The sequence below is a fragment of the Vipera ursinii genome, assembly GCF_947247035.1.
Source record: "Vipera ursinii genome assembly, chromosome: 1".
NCBI lineage: Eukaryota > Metazoa > Chordata > Lepidosauria > Squamata > Viperidae > Vipera > Vipera ursinii.
In genome coordinates this window covers 30469860-30489465 of record NC_139512.1, presented here as the reverse complement: position 1 = coordinate 30489465, position 19606 = coordinate 30469860, and the positions used below count along the sequence as shown (strand labels likewise).

At 37.8% G+C, this 19606-nt stretch overlaps 1 protein-coding gene across 1 annotated transcript in view; it reads right to left on the bottom strand.

Moving 5' to 3' along the window:
• The window catches only part of JAG2 (jagged canonical Notch ligand 2), a 77104-nt gene that overhangs the window by 35281 nt on the left and 22217 nt on the right, over positions 1-19606 (bottom strand). Inside the window, exons 2-8 of the mRNA XM_083359991.1 lie at positions 10987-11041; positions 9787-10041; positions 7537-7597; positions 3842-3972; positions 3419-3538; positions 2204-2317; positions 1269-1382 (exon numbers count right to left, since the gene is read on the bottom strand). Of these exons, the coding sequence (XP_083216117.1) occupies positions 1269-1382; positions 2204-2317; positions 3419-3538; positions 3842-3972; positions 7537-7597; positions 9787-10041; positions 10987-11041 (850 nt within the window). The remainder of the gene's footprint in view (positions 1-1268; positions 1383-2203; positions 2318-3418; positions 3539-3841; positions 3973-7536; positions 7598-9786; positions 10042-10986; positions 11042-19606) is intronic.

Below are 19606 nucleotides of genomic sequence, written 5' to 3'. Positions count from 1 at the left end.
AGGAGGAAAAATTAACATTTGGAGTTTAACATGGATATTGACTTGAAACAAACTGAAGTTGAAACTTTGTCAGTGAACAGCTTACTTTTAATTTACCTTTAAGTTAAACCCAATTTAATAAATAGATCTGATTAAACCTGTAAAGGTCTACCTTTACATCTGACCAATACATAATATATATTATTATTAATAATAATAATAATACTTCCAAATCACAAGACATTAACTTTATTCTTCTTCTTCCCCTCTGCAGTTTGAATATAAAGTACAAAAGACTAAAAAGAGATTTTCGTAGACATCCCAGCATTTGAACTACCCAAGGAACTGAAACAGCAAAGTTTTGCTGTCAGGCAAGTTTCCACGCCAGCCACCTTTCTTTCCTCTCGCTTTGCCTCTTTTTAACCTCACACCCCACCTTCTGTAAGGGAAGGCAAAAGGCTCGCTCACCCTCTCATGAAAGATGGCCTCCATGTTTATGTGTCTCCCACCACCACCATCAGCTTCCACACTACATGGTCCGACCCAGCCAATCAAGCCATGCTCTGGCTGTGGTGTTCTGGCACCTCATGGCTCCTCCTAGAGGAGGCAGACAGTGCCAGAGGGTACCCCGCTCGCACCGTACCGCCAACAGGGCATTTTCAAAAACAAACAAGGATAGGAAGGAAAACAATAGGAAAAGAACGCAACTTTGCAAAATCTGTTGAAAAAAGGTGCCAGAACTCCGTTCCAGTGCGTACTATGACAAAGAAAGCCCTGCCTTTTTCCCCTGGCAAAACAGTAATCGTGGGGGGTTTTTTTGGTGACTCCAGCCTGAATTATGCATTCAAAAAAGAATCGGCCCAAACATCTGTACAGAAAGCTCCATGTTTCTGAGTAATCCTGTAGCATGCACATACCACAATCATGAAATGAGTCAAGCAAATGAAGGAATAAGGAAAACTGAATGGCCACGTAGCAGGAACAAAAACTTTCTGCAGTGAAACACAGTAACTTAAACATTTACACATGCCTAATTTATCCAGTTATTTTGCCAAAGATAATTATCTATAGAAGGGAGGAATATTACAGAGATGAATTTTGATTAAATTCATTTGAATTAAATGTTGAACACTATACAGGCTCCTGCATTCAAAAGATAACAATTTGCACCCTATTTTATGAAGTGATATAAGCAGTAGCTAAATAATAATTTATCAAAGTTAACTTTAGCATCTTTAAAAATATTTTTGAAGTAATAATTTGAAACACTTTTAAATGTTAAGACTTACCAAGATGGCAGGTTGCTCCAATCCACTGCTGTGGACATATACATTCAAACCCATTAATGCGATCGACACAAGTACCACCACTAGCACAAGGGTTAGATGCACACTCATCAATATCTGGGGAGGAAAAGAGTTGTTTGAGATTGCTTGAAAGATATTTTACAGTTCTAAAGCTAAGAAAGACGCTAATTTAATCTGACATGTAATCCTAGAACTGTCTACAATTGTCAAAACTGGCAATAAAGCAAAACAAAATGAGGCTCAAATCCTAAAACAGGGCTAACATAATTTTTTTTAAAAAAGGAATCCCAATCAAATAAGGGAAAATACTAGCCTGTTCATGCATGTGAGCAGTGCTACTCTTTTGCATCTTTCTCATCTACTGTGGTTCTCCCTTTCATCATGTTAATTACTTCTCATTCTCTGATAAACTATTTTTAAAAAAGGTTGCATCCAAACTTTTTGAACTTATGGGTGCATTTAGAATTTTGTCAAGTACTGTATAACGTAACTTCATATATTGCCATTGGGAAAAGAAATTTAATTCAGAAAAAGGTATATGTTGAGCATTACAGCATTTTGTAGTAAATAAACTGGTGAGCATCCTTCCTATCAATTCTAAAATCACTTCTCTCTCTCATTCTCTCTTTTGGATAGATTGATACCATTCTTAAGCACTGTATTGTAGCCACATACCACAATAATTTAAAAGAATATTTCTGGGTGGAATTTTATTGTTTTAATTGAAAGAATCCAAAAGAAAATGATATAGAAAACCTGGAGGGTGACAAAGGGGGAGTCCATGTGTGAATTGCAGAAATGGGCACTTTCTTCAAGATATTTCTAAGGGAATGGCAACTGAGTTGCAAGAAATTTTCAAGCACCAAAATCAGTTTTTCATCAGCAAGGTACAAATATTATGATCAGACAGTACCTACCAATTGCACATGTTGGTCCATTCCATCCTTTAGGACACTGACATTTAAATCCAGATGAAATTTCATGACAAATTCCACCATTAGCACAAGGATTTGAAACACAAGCATGCTCAGCTAATGGGGAAAAAAATAATAGTTCTTAATTCCAGACTGAAACCATTTATAGTTTCTCTACAAGAAAACTCACCATTAAATTTTATACATTTAGGGTGGTCCCATACCGGCCAATTTCATTTTCTCTTGGTTTTTCTACCTTGCTTTGTTTTTTAATCATTTAAATATTCAACATGACTGCTTAAAAAATTCATGTATGTTCATGAATATTTTGTAGATTGCCAGTTTGCTTCTGGATCAAATTCAAGGTGTTGGTTATCACTTTTAAGGCCCTTCTGGCATACGTCCAGCTTATTTGAGGAACTGGCTCATCCCGTTGGGATTAGTCCAGTGCACCCGCACTGGCAGAAAAGGCATGCTGCAGATCCCATCAGTAAAGAAATTTTGGTTGGTGGGGTCCTGGAGAAGAGCCTTTTCTGCCATGAGTCCTACTGTCTGTAACATCCTGCCCCTTCCAAGGTGAAATCTGCATCCCTTCTGGCCTTCTGAAAGGGCTTGAAGACCTAGCTCTGCCAGATGGCCTGGGGCCCCAATGGGGAGTGGCATCGTGGAGGTGGTTAACTGATTAGATAGACCCTACCTCCTCCCCATGCGTACTTTGCTCCTTTCTTGGTTAATTGAATTTTAACTGAATTATATGTATGGTTTGTGTTTACTGTTTTAAGGTCTTATATCATATGCAGATTGTCAGCTGCATAAAGTTGCCTTGGCAAGATGGGTGGCACAGAAGTTTAGTAACAATAAATATTTTTTCCTATTGTTTTCATACTGTAATAAGATGAACATACTTTCCAACATTTCTCTATTACAGCTTTAGTGTATTTCCTATCATTATTTTGTACAGTTTGGGAGATTATCTAAGACATAGATGTCATTTGTAAAAAACAAATTCCACCCTGCAAGTATTTGTTAACTTATCTATAAATTCTTGAAGTATAGATTCATATTTTCATAAAAGACAGTGAAGAGAATAGAAATTCATTTATTTCTAATGCAGACAGGAAACAGGAGAATGCCATACATTTTGAATTTTTCCAAAACTATGTCACTAATTAATAAAATTTCTGGAGTAAAAAATGTATTATTAACTGTTGTATGTACCAATTTCACAGTTCTTTCCAGAGTAACCATCTTGACAAGCACAGCTATATTCATCTGGTTCTGTATTCATGCAGGTTCCACCATTTACACATGGATGATGATTTCCACAATAGTTTAAATCTAGATAGAAAGAAGTATTAAAGTCATAAGGTACAGAATTTCATATGAAAGCCTTTTCCAAATTCTCCTTTAATGCATCTGATTTCATCTAAGTTATTGCATATACTGTCATTTTTGTGACATTTATAATAGCACATAGAGAAATATCCATCAAGCTACCAAACATCTTACAGAAAAGTTACCTGATACAAACCAGACTCTGCTGAATGGTCTTAACTAAACATTTTTACATAAACAAGTGTTGCTAGATTTTTGTTAACCTTGAAGCTTTAAAAGTATTTATTACAAAGAGAAGTTCAATACCTTTGTTGCAAAGCAGGCCTCCCCAGTTGGTTTCACATTTGCATTCCCATGGGATGTTGCAACTCCCATGAGCACAGCCTGGGTAGGGGACACACTTATTGCAGAATTGCCCCTGCCAACCATAACTACACCTAGACATGAGTGCATATTGTTAGTAATATGTTCATTTTCAGTTGACAACTACAATTTTCATACAATTTTAAGTTGCAAACTTGCAATTATATTGTGTAAGCAGTCTTTTAACACCTAGCCACCGTGGATTGCCATAATCTTAAACACACGTATTTCTTACTATATCTGACATATATCAGTGAGAAGTTACAAAACGTGTAGGTTTTTTTTAGTATCAATAAAGGTAAAGTTTCCCCCGCACATGCGTGCTAGTGGTTTCCGACTCTAGGGGCCGGTGCTCATCTCCGTTTCAAAGCTGAAGAGCCAGCTTTGTCCGAGGACGTCTCCGTGGTCATGTGGCCGGCATGACTAGACGCCAAAGGTGCACGGAACGCTGTTACCATCCCACCGTAGTGGTCCCTATTTTTCTACTTGCATTTTTACGTGCTTTCGAACTGCTAGGTTGGCAGAAGCTGGGACGAGTAACAGGCGCTCACTCTGTTACGCGGCACTCGGGATTCGACCCGCCAAACTGCCGACCTTCTGATCGACAAGCTCAGTGTCCTAACCCACTGAGCCACCGCATCCCTATTTAGTATCAATAGCTCTTCTTATATAAATTAAAATAATTTGGGTTGCTAGCAGCGTGCCCGATTTATAATTTCAGCATTCATCAGGAGCTAAGTATTGCTTACCAATGTTTTAGGTTTACAGTAAAAATTATTTTTAAAAAACCTGTATTTTATCATCTTGAGTATTCTTAAATACTTGTGAATATGTCATTGTTTTATTCCGTACCTAAGAGATTGTCGTAAAACATTTTCAATGCTGAAGGCAACTCATTTCCCTCTCTACTTCCAATCTACTTTCCAATTTGAAATCCTTCCCACATCAGACAAGAGGTTCATGATGCCCACTGTCAATTATATTACTTATTATTAAATTTACCGGCTGCCTATCTTACCACACATTAACTCTGGGTGGCTTACAATGTTAAAAAGGATAAAACTGTACAAAACATAATAGCAATAAAATAATAAAACTACAAATTATTAACTAATTTGTATCAATTTTCTAATGTTGGTTCCAAAGCTATATACACATTGAAAGTAATATATAGCTGATAATAAGAATACATTATTTTATACTAGACTGTAAAATGGAGGTATTTAGATTCACCTGGAAACAGTATTTTTAATTAAACACTAGAAGAAGACTTATTGTTTTTACAGACATAGAAAGGAGCTACCTGTATATATAAGCTTGATTATGCTTGAATGAGCTACTTGTCCATATAAGTTTGATTATAACACATTTCCTAAATTTCTGCAGGAACCAAGTAAATATATAAAAAACTATTTTTTTTATTCCACACCATGTAGATTGTAAATACAATTCATATTGCACCATGCAGCTGTCTCAAGGGAAAGAAGATTCATTTCTTGTTCATTCTCAATTCATTTTTCATTCAAAAAAGGTCAACATATCAAGATTACTTGGGAATATTGGGTTTTCAGCTCTAAGTTTATTATATATGTAAATGAAACACTGCACTTGAATACAAGATGGCAGTGAGAGCAAAGCTGCTCATGAGTTGTTTTCTGTGCTACTCGAAATATTTATTTCATTTTATCTGAAGGCTGCCCTAAATACTCTATTTGAGGAGACAGATGGTATATAAAACTATTTTAATTTATACATTTGACAACGTCTGTATTTGAAAATATAAAAAATATGTGCTAAATTTATTGTTAGTTGCTTGCAATACAATTTTGTAAAATGTTATCATTTGAAAAATAGAAACAATCTCTCAAATGCAGATTTGTTTAGCAATTAAGTATCTACTCCGCAAAATTATATGCCCATAAGATACATACAAACAATGATCTGGCAGTTAAAAAGTTAGGAGACCCAGTTTCCTTAGCTACAGAGACTCACTAACTAACTTCGAGCCAAACCTTTTTTCTCAATCCAACCCAACTCACAAGATTATTGTTTAGGTCAAATAAGTAAATTGTATATACTGCATCTAAACAAAGACAGAATGTAAATCTAATACATATCGACATAAACTTCATACTGAGAAAGGTGATAATGAGTCCTGTTCCAAGAATCCACTATTTGATCAAGATATACTGGACAATTATACTCTCCAACCTTCCGTTTGAGGGAAGATTATGGAAAAAGTGACTGAACTGCAATTCTAGAAAATCCTAGAGAAAGTAATTTTCAGTACCACAGAACATCATATCCTTCCGAACCATCTTCAAAGGTTAGTTACAGTGAATTAAAATGTTTCTCCCCCTTCCTGAAGTCAAAATTCTGGGGTTGTGGTGGTTAAGAAAATTGAATCATAGGCCTCTTAATGGAGAGTGCTACAGGCCTTGATGCTCTCTCACTTTTATTCAGCATCTAAACAACATTACTGAATGAGATACTCCAGTAGCATAGGATAATGTTACTTTGGTATACAGATGATATTCATTGTTGTATTTTGACCCCTCATTGAGTAGTTGATGCTTTTGAAATGCTGCTCAGGAGCCTGGAGGTTGTTTGAGTCTGGATAGGATCAGGTAGAGACTTAATCCAAGGAAGATTTTTGAGTGAGATTCCACCGTTAACTCCAGAGTTCTAATGCCTCAGGCCGAACTGGTTTGCAGTTTAGGGAGAGCAGGTACAGCTGTGGTCAAGAGGGCATCTGCAAGCCCTCCATCTTGTATGCAGTCAACAGTAAATTCTCTTGGAAGAACAGCCATTGCTCATTGTGAGGACCCAGATTGTTGGGGGCAATAAGCTGACTTTGTAATAATGCCGCTTGGGGTGTGTGTGTGAAAGCCCTAACAAGCAGGCATATACATAGAATGAAGGCTACTGCTAAGCTTGTAAGCCGCCCTGAGTCTTCGGAGAAGGGCGGGATATAAATGTAATTAAAATAAAATAAAATAAAATAAGCCTGTTACCTGTTGATTTGGCTGTTGTAATGACATGGGGCTATACTTCCAAAGAGTGTGGAAGTTATAGGTGAACTAAAATGAAGTCACTCAGTTAGTGATGGGTGAATCTCAAAATATCCACATATGACTTCTATTCGGAAAGCTGTACTTGTTGCTAGTTAGCTTCCAATGCAATTCACAGAATGGCTGTGAACTCGTTATGATATATTTCGTTATATCTATGGGGTTTGAATAGCTAAGGGAGTACCTTTGCCTTGCCTGTTAAGATCTACAGTGGCTGGGTAGGCTTGTTGTATTTCCCTTAGAAATTGTTATTTTAAGGGCAATATAAGCACTCCTTCTAAGTTGCTATCTCACTCCTTTGGAATAGCACCTTCTGCCCAATTGTGTAATCTGCCCCTTCCCTCTGGTTTCTATGAAACCTGGTTGCTCTATCAAGCCAGAGAAGCTGGTTTGCTATAATTGTCTTTCAATCATGGGATTGAATTCTTCAAAGTTGTTAATGTTTTTATTCTTATTCCATAGGAATGTTTCTAGTTATTTTTAACATTGTATGATTTGAGTCTGAATTACATATTGGGGAGTTCTGTGCCACTCAGAGTAAGTAAGTAAGTAAATAAGCAAGCTTACTTGCACTCCCCAGGTACACTGCATCCTCCATGGATTAAATTACATCCTTGCTTACATACAGCTATGAAAAGAAAGAATTAAAAATCAGTTAGAACTAACTCTTTAGAAAAAGTGATTACTGTAATTAAATGATACTACCATTTTATGCAGTTTTTTTCTTGAAGGATAGCTTTAAGAAAAAGTGGAACAGTTTTAGCTAGAATTATCAATTACTATTATCACCTCCTGAATACAAAAAACCAAATAGATTTTTTGGGTCTAAAAATATCTATTTCAGGAAACACAGAAAGATATAAAGGAAGAGGAAACATAAAGCATTATAAAAGTATCCTGTCCAAAAGCTATTCTTACAAGATATAAATATAATATAATGTCTCAGATGCTGTGCCAACATTCTAATTTTGGAATGGATGCAGATTAAGTTCTATAAAATGAGGAACAGAACAAAACAGAATAACAGAGTTGGAAGGGACCTTGGAGGACTTCTAGCCCAACCTCCCATGAAGCAGGAGATCCTATACCATTTCAGACAAATAGCTGTCCAATGTCTTCTTAGTGTTTTAACTGTGAACTATAAACAAATGAAACAATTGCACTATGGTCAGCTTTCAAAACACAAGCCCAGCATCTTCAAAAGAAGTTTCTAGAACATCTAGTCTCTTAATATACTTGATCAACTTACACAATAGTAATACTAGAGTTTATCTGGTTAAGAAAGCAAATCACAGCTAAACCCCACTGAAATATAAGATGTGTGAAAAATAGCAATCATTATAGCTTGTTTACTATAGTAAGCAGTGCATGTTCTTGAACGTTTCAGAGGAAATGTAGAATAAAAAACATTTTAAAAATAATGAGCTTCACTGAAGTAGGCAGTCGGTTCAAGAGCTTCTATGGTTAAAACATTTTCTGATTATATGCTTTTTAAAGACTTGCTGATTCAATACAGTATCTCTAATAAACAAAATCATATTAGTTATTTTACAGGAGGCATAACTCAATGATGGACATTATTTTGCTTGCAGAAGTTATAAAACTGAGCCCCTGCCTTTTTCCTATTTAGAAAGGACTCCAAAACTTCTTGTTGTTAGCTGCGAAGTTGCGTCCAACCCATTGCGACCCCATGGACAATGTTCCTCCAGGCCTTCCTGTCCTCTACCATCTTCTGGAGTCCATTTAAGCTCACACCTACAGCTTCAGTGACTCCATCCAGCCAACTCATTCTCTGTCATCCCCTTCTTCTCTTGCCCTCAATCTTTCCCAGCATTAGGCTCTTCTCCAGTAAGTCCTTCCTTCTCATTAGGTGGCCAAAGTATTTGAGCTTCAACTTCATGATCTGGCCTTCTAAAGAGCAGTCAGGGTTGATCTCCTCTAGGACTGACCGGTTTGATAGCCTTGCAGTCCAAGGAACTCGCAGGAGTCTTCTCCAGCACCATAGTTTAAAGGCCTCAATTCTTTGGCGCTCAGCCTTTCTTATGGTCCAACTTTCAGTGTCATACATTGTAACTGGGAAGACCATAGCCTTGACTCTACGCACTTTTGTTGACAGGGTGATGTCTCTGCTTTTTAGTGTGCTGTCTAGATTTGCCATTGCTTTCCTCCCCAGGAGCAAGCGTCTTTTAATTTCTTGGCTACAGTCCCCATCTGCAGTGATCTTGGAGCCCAGGAAAATAAAATCTGTCACTACCTCCATTTCTTCCCCATCTATCTGCCAGGATTTGAGAGGGCCGGATGCCATGATCTTGGTTTTCTTAATGTTACGTTTCAACCCAACTTTTGCACTCTCCTTCTCCAAAACTTAGTGTCAGTATTAACTGGAATAGACAACATGTGACTTAAAGGTCCTGACTGCCTAATTCAGATATGGCATCAACATAATGTACTGGGTTAATAATAGTGCAGATATTCTATGCTGGAGAAGAACAATTATTTATTTATTTTGATCTTCAAATACTGCAATAGATGGCTTGATGATATGAACTTTGTTATGACTTATCAGTGCCAGAAGCTTACTACATCTACTCTGGGAGGTTAACATACATGAATGTATAAATAAAACAAAGAAAATAGTGCCACCTAAAAATGGATAGTTTACTACTACATTTCAGTCATGAGTGTATCTAATAGCTACAAAAATAGGCCAGGAGAGTAGTCAAAATCCTTAAGTTTGGCCATTTCTCCTCTTTTGCCCTAAAATATGTCACAATTTCAGTATAACCATTGCATTATAAAACATGAGAAATACAATACCTTGTTTACATTCGTCACCTATCCATCCTTCCATACAGGTCTTATTTCCATTTTGGTCACATGAGTAATGGCCCACAAAGTCATCACGGGGCCCACAAAATTTATTGCACTGTGGTCCATAATAGTTTTCATCACATTTCACTCTTATTTGTGCTTCAAAATGAGCAACATGGCCATTCAACTGTAGTGTTGTCCATCTATCCTCTGGGTTTATCATACCCGCGTATGATACTCTGTCAATTAATGATTTCTCATCTACAAATTGAAAGAAGAATTTAAATAAACATATTTTAATACAGAGCATGTTAGCAAAGGAGAGCACTCTAGTTGCAAAAGGACAAAATGTGGCCAGAAGTCCATAAAATGTTAATTTTTGTATTGAGAATCAGCACACCCAGTAAGCCTTCTCTGCACTTGTTTTAAAAAGCAAATTATCTTAAGAATGAAGGAAGTCATGTTGTTAAGGGTGCTGGGAAGCTGCTACTGGTTAGAAATGGATTTTCACACATGAAAAACAAACTTAAGAAGTAACCAGTGGCAAACGAACTACAAGATTCCTGCATGCCCCCAATACAGAAGTGTAAAATTGTGGTTTAACCTTCTCTTGTTGCACTTGTGCCTTCCATCCCATATTTTTCTATAAATTGAGAAGACAGTAGAATTTACAGAGTATGTTGTGGTATAAGACAAAAGACTATAGAGTTCAGTACTTGCATTGAATTCCCATTGCTTTCTATACAGAAATTAGCATGGGGAGGGGGAGAATCTTGAGAAAAAAGATCTCTACTACATTATGAAATATTTCCTCATGTTTTCTCAATGCTTCTTCAAATTATTATTATTATTATTATTATTATTATTATTATTATTAATTCAATTTGTATACCGCCCTTCTCCCGAAGGACTCAGGGAGAAGGGCGGTATACCTCAAAGCTTCCAGAGATTTAGTGGAAACACTCATAAAACAAGTTTATTTATTTGAAGTATTGTGCTATTCTTTTGAGTTTGAGATCCCTGATCTAAGCTATCATATTTTGGTTAATCATTTCTTTTTAGTGTCTCAGATGTTTGAAAACAGAAATATGCTAACTTGTCTTTGGGGTTTGAGTAAAAAAAAAATCTAAATGTTTCCTACAAGGTGTCTTATTTCCTCATAACTGTCAGTTCCAAGTGTTCAAATTCTTTAAAAAATATACTCACCAGCTTTTGTTTCATTATCCCAGTCCCAGGCTTCTATTATTAAAGTGAATGACCTCTGAAACAAAGCATACAAATCAGTTACTGGAGAGGCTAAATCAATATCAGAATCCTCTGAAACTGACATGTAACATGAATCAGATTTAACACTAGCATCAAATTATTCCAAAACAATAGCTTGTTTCTTCCAGAAAGATTTAATTCATTTATGCAGTGATCTGGTCTGTTGCAAAGCAAATTTACAAGACTTAGTCAAGAAATATCTGGTGGCAGATAATACTCGCTATTCAAAAATCCAGTCACTACTAGCAAAATAACTATTTAGGAAAAATTCCCTAAGATTATACCTGTATAATTGTTTTTTAAAAAAATAATTAAATGTAAAAGTAACTTTGAATTTTAAAGTAATTGTAAAATAATTCTAGGTTAAACAAAATATTGGACTGTAGAAAAGAGGCTTTATAAGAGTAAGTTCTCAATATTTTGCAAATGTAATCTATACCAAGCCAGATATTTTAGGATTGTTCAATCTTCAACAATATTTTGGAAGAAGAAACATGCTAGAATACCTCTCTTATTCATCAAAGAAACTCCTATTTTGGGGGTTCTGAAAATGAAAAAGAATCTGAAAAAGATGCCATTGCTTTTAGGAATCCTTTCATTAATGTTAACTCAATTATTAAAATGATGGCACATTATTTTTCACACTTATGTGGTAGCCTCTTATTCTATGATTGGGGCCTTCACTAGGAAAAGGGGCTTGTGTGGGTAAATGAAATTGTGGGCTATGTCATTGGACATGTATATATCCAGAAGGGTCTCCTAAGGCAAACAGGCTACGATGGATACCCTGGACTAACACCGATCACATCTGCCAACCTGCATTGGACCAGAGTGGCAGACTATGGTCTATTCCTTCCACATGCCAATAAAGGTTTAAGGTTTAAGGTTTTATTTAATTTGTATACCGCCCTTCTCCCTAGGGACTCAGGGCGGTTCACAGGGCATATATAATTACGATACAAAAGTTAAAATAAGATTAAACCAATGCCCAAATAAAAAACAATAATACAATAATAAAAACAACAATTTTAAAAGCCCATATTCCCCCATCAGGCCAGACCAGCTAATTCGAATAAATGGGTCTTCAGGTCGCGACGGAAGGTTCGGAGGTCTGATGTCATCCGGAGCTCCACCGGCAGTTGATTCCATAGTGCCGGAGCGCCCACAGAGAAGGCCCTCCCCCTGGGGGCCACCAGTCGGCATTCCCTTACCGGAGGCACCCTGAGGAGGCCCTCTCTGTGGGAACGCACAGGGCGGAGGGGAGTTGACGCCGGCAGCAGGTGGTCCCTGAGGTAACCCGGACCCATGCCATGTAAGGACTTAAAGATCATAACCAAGACCTTGAACCTCACCCGGAAGACAACTGGTAACCAATGCAGCTCGCGGAGCAAAGGTGTAACATGGGAGTACTGGGAAACTCCCAAGACAACTCTCGCGGCCGCATTCTGTACCAGTTGGAGCCTCCGAGTGGTCTTCAAGGGAAGCCCCATGTAGAGAGCATTACAGTAGTCAAGGCGAGAGGTCACGAGCGCATGAGTGACCGTGCACAGGGCATCCCGGTCCAGATAGGGCCGCAACTGGCGCACCAGGCGAACCTGAGCGAAAGCCCCCCTAGTCACGGCCACTATATGGTCTTCCAGGGTAAGCCGTGAATCTAGGAGGACTCCCAAGTTGCGAGCCCTATCCACGGGGGGTAAGAGCTCACCCCCCATAGAAAGAGATGGAACATTTTGAATGTCCCGGGATGCCGGAATGCACAGCCACTCAGTCTTGTCAGGGTTGAGTTGAAGTCTGTTCCTCCCCATCCAGACCCGGACCGCCTCCAGGCAACGGGACATCACAGCGAGGGCATCACTGGGGTGGTTTGGGGTCGAAAAGAAAAGTTGGGTATCATCGGCATATTGATGATACCCAACTCCAAAACCACGAATGATCTCACCCAGCGGTTTCATGTAGATGTTGAACAGGAGAGGCGAGAGAACCGACCCCTGAGGAACTCCACAAACGAGAGACCTAGGGGCCGATCTCTGCCCCCCTGCCAACACCGACTGCGAGCGTCCCAGGAGATAGGAGGAGAACCACTGAAGAACTGTGCCTCCCACTCCCAATCCCCTGAGACGCCGCAGCAAGATACCATGGTCGATGGTATCGAAAGCCGCCGAGAGGTCTAATAGGACTAGGAGAGAGGAATATCCCCTGTCCCGCGCCCTCCAGAGATCATTCATCAGAGCGACCAATGCCGTCTCCGTGCTGTATTGGTTGGAAACATGTCTAATTAAAAGATCCTAGTTTATATGGAATAACCTGAGCAGACTTGGGATAAAACTAGATTTTGATTGACTTTATGGTAAAGATAAAATATGTGAAAACTGACCAATCAAACTGAATATTACATGTCAATTGGATATAAATAAGGATTCCATCTAGCCTAATCATCCACTATGTTAACAAAACTTTATACAGACCCAATTGACCTAGCTGGGCACCCAAAGTCAATATCTATGGGATCATTTGATGACTACAGAAGATGGAACATTCTGACTTGAAATCTAAGAAATTAAACTGAAATCATGAACAAATAACGTGAATTTGAGAAACTAAAATACAGAGAACTGTAGGTCAGAAAGTATAAACTGTAAACCATTTGCTGTAGAATGTTTCGAAAGCATTATGGAAATAGAAATAGTTTGTTGACAGTTGCATGTTATACTCTAGAATGCTCTTTGTAGAAGCTCCCATTATTCCTGAACATGACCTTCCTAATTTCCCCTTGGGGAAATTAATCAAAATTCACTCTTCTGAAACCTTGTATGCAGGTCCTATTTTTCTCATTTCCTCATTCTGTTTGTCACACTTTCAACAACAATGAACACTCATGGTTGGCAGAACTGTACTGAAAGAGTACTGATTAAAGGTTCCAAATAGGCTTCGACGGATTTGTGTGCTGCTATGCCTAGGTTCCATGCCATTGAATATTTTTATCAATGATTTAGATGTGGCACTGAACAGAGGTTGGATTAGATGACGTAATAAACTCACTTCCAACATTATGAGTTTATTTATGACTCTGCTCATCAATTGACTAATAGAAAGACTTATCACTATTATATGATCAAGGTTTAATGTTATGTTGAAAATTGAGTCTTTCACGTGTATTGTAACCTTTTTTTCATTTCTGTGCATTAAAGCAAATGAATAATCTATATGGAGATTACATTCTTCCCAAGTAAATACAGCAAGAGCAAATGCTAATTTTAATCCACAATAAGATCAAGGGACCAACTGTAGTTGAAAGCAGTCAGAAGAAGAAACTTAAGGAATGTGAAAGATAAAGAAAGGAGAGGATCAAGAATGACTGAGGTGCTGACTGAATGTGTACTGAGTATAAAATGAATGGCCAATAGAACTGTGAGATTATTTGGTCATACAGAGAATATGAATGAGAAATGAACTATTTAACGAGTATATAAAGGAAGAACAAGAGCACTGGAAAGATTTAAGAAGTTGTACAGTACTTGGACGGAAATAATGAAATCTTTGAAAAAAGAATAGTGAGAATGTTAAAGTTTAGAATGGCAGAGTTATTACTTTAATCTCTCAGTGACTTCTGAAATTTTTGAACATGTTTTCTTTTTCACTGAATTGAGTCTAAAATTGTTATTTAGTGATTCATTTCAAACCTGCAGTTTCCAGATTCTTTCTAATTATATTTTAATCTCTATAATTGTGTGCCATCCCAATGGTAATAGCATTTGAAGCACTTGGGAGAATACTACTTCTAATATATCAGAGCTATTCAATCTCAATTTGCTCATCTAATGTGGAAGGTTAATATATATTTTGATCTGCCTCAGCTGGTATACCTTTTAAGAACATACATAGACAGCGTACTGCAGAATTTGAGAACTACTCTTCTCTTTAAAAGGTATTCAATTAAGGAAATCAAGTATGATTCCTGAATTGTATTTGTATTAGATCAAGACAATTCCATTCAAGTGTCCTTGTTATCGAGACCATAACGCAATGCCTGGAATTGATAGGACTCTAAGTCTAATACATACATTTATATAACCCAAAGTATAGATCCAAAGGATGTATAAGACATCTTTGTCATAATAAAAAGGACCAACTATAAAAACAGAAACAAAACTATCAACATCTTCAAAGAAATAAAAATGACTAGGGAAGAAGAAAACAGCAACATGCTAATCCTTTCTGGATATCCTCAACAGCAGAGGCAGTGATGGCAATTAGAAACATAAGTTTATCATAAAACCATCCACACCAATGATCCACTACCAAGGTAATATCCCAACCTCCCACAAGAGACGCTGTGTAAGAATACAATTTAGAGAGCACAAACACACTGCAGCAACTCTAAACAGCAGAAAAAGGAAATAACTATACAACATCTTCCACCAAAATGGATACCCATACAACTGTAAAAAAGTGCCTGACCACTCAACCCAATATAGTACAACCAACACAAGCTGTGAAAAGGATAACACTGCCATACATCAAAAATATCCCAGAAACAACCAACAGACTATTACAACCACATGGCATCACTGTAGCACACAAACCAAACAAAAATCTCCAAAACATCCCAAGTAAACCAAAAGACCCAGCAGTCCAAGAAGAAAAAAACAGGAGTCATTTAAAAAGTAAGAGTGTAAGGATTGCAACAGCTACTATATAGGACAAACAAGCAGAAAATTAGCAGAGTGCATCCTAGTAATTGGAAGAAAGATGAAAAAAACCTCAATTTTACAATACATGGACAGACTTAACCATAGTTTCAACTGGAAACAGTGAGCATACTAACATTAGACCAACAATCAAGAAGCAAACAATATCCCAATGAAGGGACTCCCAAACAGGGTGGGTTTGATTTAAATCAAGTCAATTTAAATCATGATTTAAATCAATAGTAAAAAGACTTGATTTAAATTAACTCAATTTGAATCATAATTTTTAAAGAGCAACCGTCATTTCTGTCCCACAGTGGATTCTCCTCTGACCCGCTGTTGACTCACCGACAATCCCATTCACTTTAATGGGATGGCTGGTGATGTGGCAGTGACACAACAAGGTGAGGGACGTGGCGGGTAGCTGGTGAGTGGATGCCCGCTAACAGACACTCCCATGATCATCTGAAATGACAGGTCTCTTTAAATGTAAGGACTCATTCTTGCTGGTAGTTAGAATCTTTAATATTATTATTATTTGCAAAACAAAATGTTTGCTTCCTATTTAGAATAATAATTTGTCAGGTTAGTAAAAGAGCAATACCAGAACTGATTTTAGATTAATAGGTTAATCGCACATAGTTGGAGAACTATTCAAATTCTTTTATTTAATTAAAACACTTAGAGCCTGGTACAGATGCATTTCTCTTCAAACAATCATACAGTTTGAAGTGTACATAGATTTGCAAAACAATGGGATGGAGCGTTCTTGCCTAAACGCCTTTTTTCAGCATGATGATGGAGAATCCACGAATGGGTTAACTCTGCCCAATTAGACTAAGTCTGTCAAACTTGCCACGCTTCCCCTGGGCCAGGATACCTCCCAGTTACGATGAAGGCGAAACTATTGATGACAGTCCAACGTGTTGGCTCCCATACCCGACACAGGACCTGACGGACACTAAGGGGTGGGTGTGGATTCTCCATCATCATGCTGACAAAAGGCATTCAGGTAAGACAACGCCCCTTCTCCAGCATGATAGATGAAGAATCCATGAATGTGATATACCAAAGCCGCCCTGTCCCTACGGGAGGGAATCAGTCTGGGCCTGTGTCCCACCCTGTGGCACTACTTGTTGTAGCAGTCTCCGACCAAATGAGGGATCCGCGGAGGCAAATCTATCCAGTTTATAATGCCTCACAAAGGGGGAAGGGGAAGACCATGTTGCCGCCCTACAAATGTCCCCAATGGATGCCTGTGTCGCCCACGCTGCGGAAGTTGCAGTGCTGTGAGTGGAGTGAGCAGTGATATGAATTGGAACTGATAGTGAATGTGATTGGTACGCCCCTGCAATACAAGCCCTGATCCACCTGCCTATAGTGGAGGCAGAAACCTGCTGCCCCATAGTAGAATGTTGAAAGGAAATGAAGAGGGCTTCCGACTTGTAAAAGGACGCTGTTCACTTAAAATAGTGGCATAAGGCCCTGCGGACGTCCAGGGCGTGCCATTGATGTTCCAAATCACTGTTACCCAGTTTGATAATGAAACCTGCAAGTTTCAAGTTGAGAGAGAACCAAGGACCCACAAGTTCAACCCTGAGCTATATTCTCTTCTAATGTATTCCTTTGGTTACAGTTTTTAATCTTTATCTGTCTCTTTATGCAAGCAGCTACAATAAGTCAATTATTGTCAATTAGCATAATTTTTTTTAAAAGCACAAAAGTAGAATTGGATTACAAGAAATTTGCAAAAAAATAAAATTAACAGTATCCCATTTTGTCCAACCAATGACTTCAAGTTCCAAGGAATGTTAGATATGTTTTTTATTCCTTAAAATACTAAATTTAACAACAAGGATAACAACAATAGAAAAACATTCCCTGTTTATTGGATCACTGAATTTTAAAAGTAGTTAGCTATCATTCTTTTACTGCTGGAACTGTAATTCACAGTAAATGACAAAATTCTGATTATGGGAGACCACTGTACTCTCCCCTAGGGTAGACTGCTCTTGAAGTACCAGGCCCAGCACTGGGCTCTGAATTTTAAAAGTTACATGGAGAAGCTGCTTTTAGAAGAAGAACCACCAACCTGATAAAGCATTTGGAAATTAGTTCAAGGAACCAGTGCAAGGGATGGAAATGTTTAAGTTACAAAAGGAAAGACTGAACGAAGAAACAATACAGATATAGTCCTTGTTTAACATCCATTTGTTCAGTGATTATTTGAAATTATGATACAATACCGAATGTAATGATTTATGAATTGTCCTTGAAGTTCTGGCTCTTACATCATTCTTGCTATCATATAAACAAAATTAAGGCCTACCTCCATTTATGTCCGTCTATCAGCTGCTGCCACCTGCTCCTGCCATCCAACTCTGCCACCACCATCAAATGCCATTGCTGTACTAGCTTGGGCTTCTTCATGCCACCTTTTGCGCATGCTGCCAAGACTGTTCTCATACCCTGGAGATGGCCTTTATTCAAGTCCCAGTCAGGCCTTCTTCATTTAAGAAGAACCTGGCTATAAGGGTCCCAGATTGAAGCCAGCACACTTGCTGTAATAATTGTTTTGTCAGAAGTAGGATACGTTTGCTGGGGGATAAACATTATTGATAATCTTACTTTCCTTAAATAATAAGATGCAACAATTCTTAACCTCATGTTCCCTTCTGTACTATTAACTTTTTTCCTGATAGCATAGTATTCTATCATGGAGAGGGGGAATATATCATTTACTTCAAAGAGCACCTGTTTATAAAGAATAAAAAATTAGCAATAGCATTTCATGAAAAGATAATATGCAAGTTGTTTGAATGTTTAGACAAAATGTAATGCTTTCAGACTGATAGTTCACTTTGTTACAAGGGCCAATAATTTCTGGTTCTCTACATACTGTTTATCTCCCTCTTCCTCCCCCCCTCCCCCGTTTTCTCAATCTCCAAGTTCTCTTGGCTTCTGCCCAAACCTTTGTTATTTGTCTAGTTGAATATAAGCAAACTACCATTTCATTAGAAAGACAATGACTAATGAGACTGTTGGAGGTAACACGGCCTTTATCTTGCTCCTGGTTAGAACTAGGTGAGGCATGTCTCTTAGACAACAATTTCTCAATGCCAATAATGGCACAACAGAAATTTGAGGACTCCCTGCAGAGAGAATGTTTGATCACTCTCCCCAAGAGATGAAGAACCACCGGCTATAGTAGGAAGCTTAGAAAATGATGAGGGAGTTATAATGGCATTGTAGTTTCTTTGGGAGCTTGCTCCCAGTTAAGGCTTGAAAGTAAGAATAATGGTGACCCTGTTTAGCAAAAACCTACCAGAGTTGTAGTTTGGTAAGTGCTGTTTAGTTATATGGTTTATACTAGAGGGCAGCCAAAGAACTTTACAAGTTTTGAATGGGTTTGGTGTAGTTGCATAACCCATGTGTGACTCACAGAGACCCAACCATTTTGTTGCTACAAGCCATTTTCTTTCTAAATAAATAATTCCAGAAGACGAGAACTGCAGATTGTAATAATGACGCAATGACATCCAAAAGGATGGACTGGGATTGTTTTTTTTTTAAATGACAAACCTTTAGGGTTCAATGAAATTATTTTACTTGCTGTAAAAATAGAAATAAAAATTACATTGCCAAATTTCACCAATGGACTGCAAAAAAAAAAAAGCTTGAAGGTCACATGTAGTCTACGCATTTCTTAACACAGCATCATTGCTGATATAAAATAACACTTCACAGACAAAACCAAATATTTAGAATGCTAATTATTTTTAATTACAGGTGTATTTACATAAGCTCCCTTCCAAAACAGCATATACCGGTATATTCTTTGACTTCTAAATAGGAAATTTTAATAACATTAA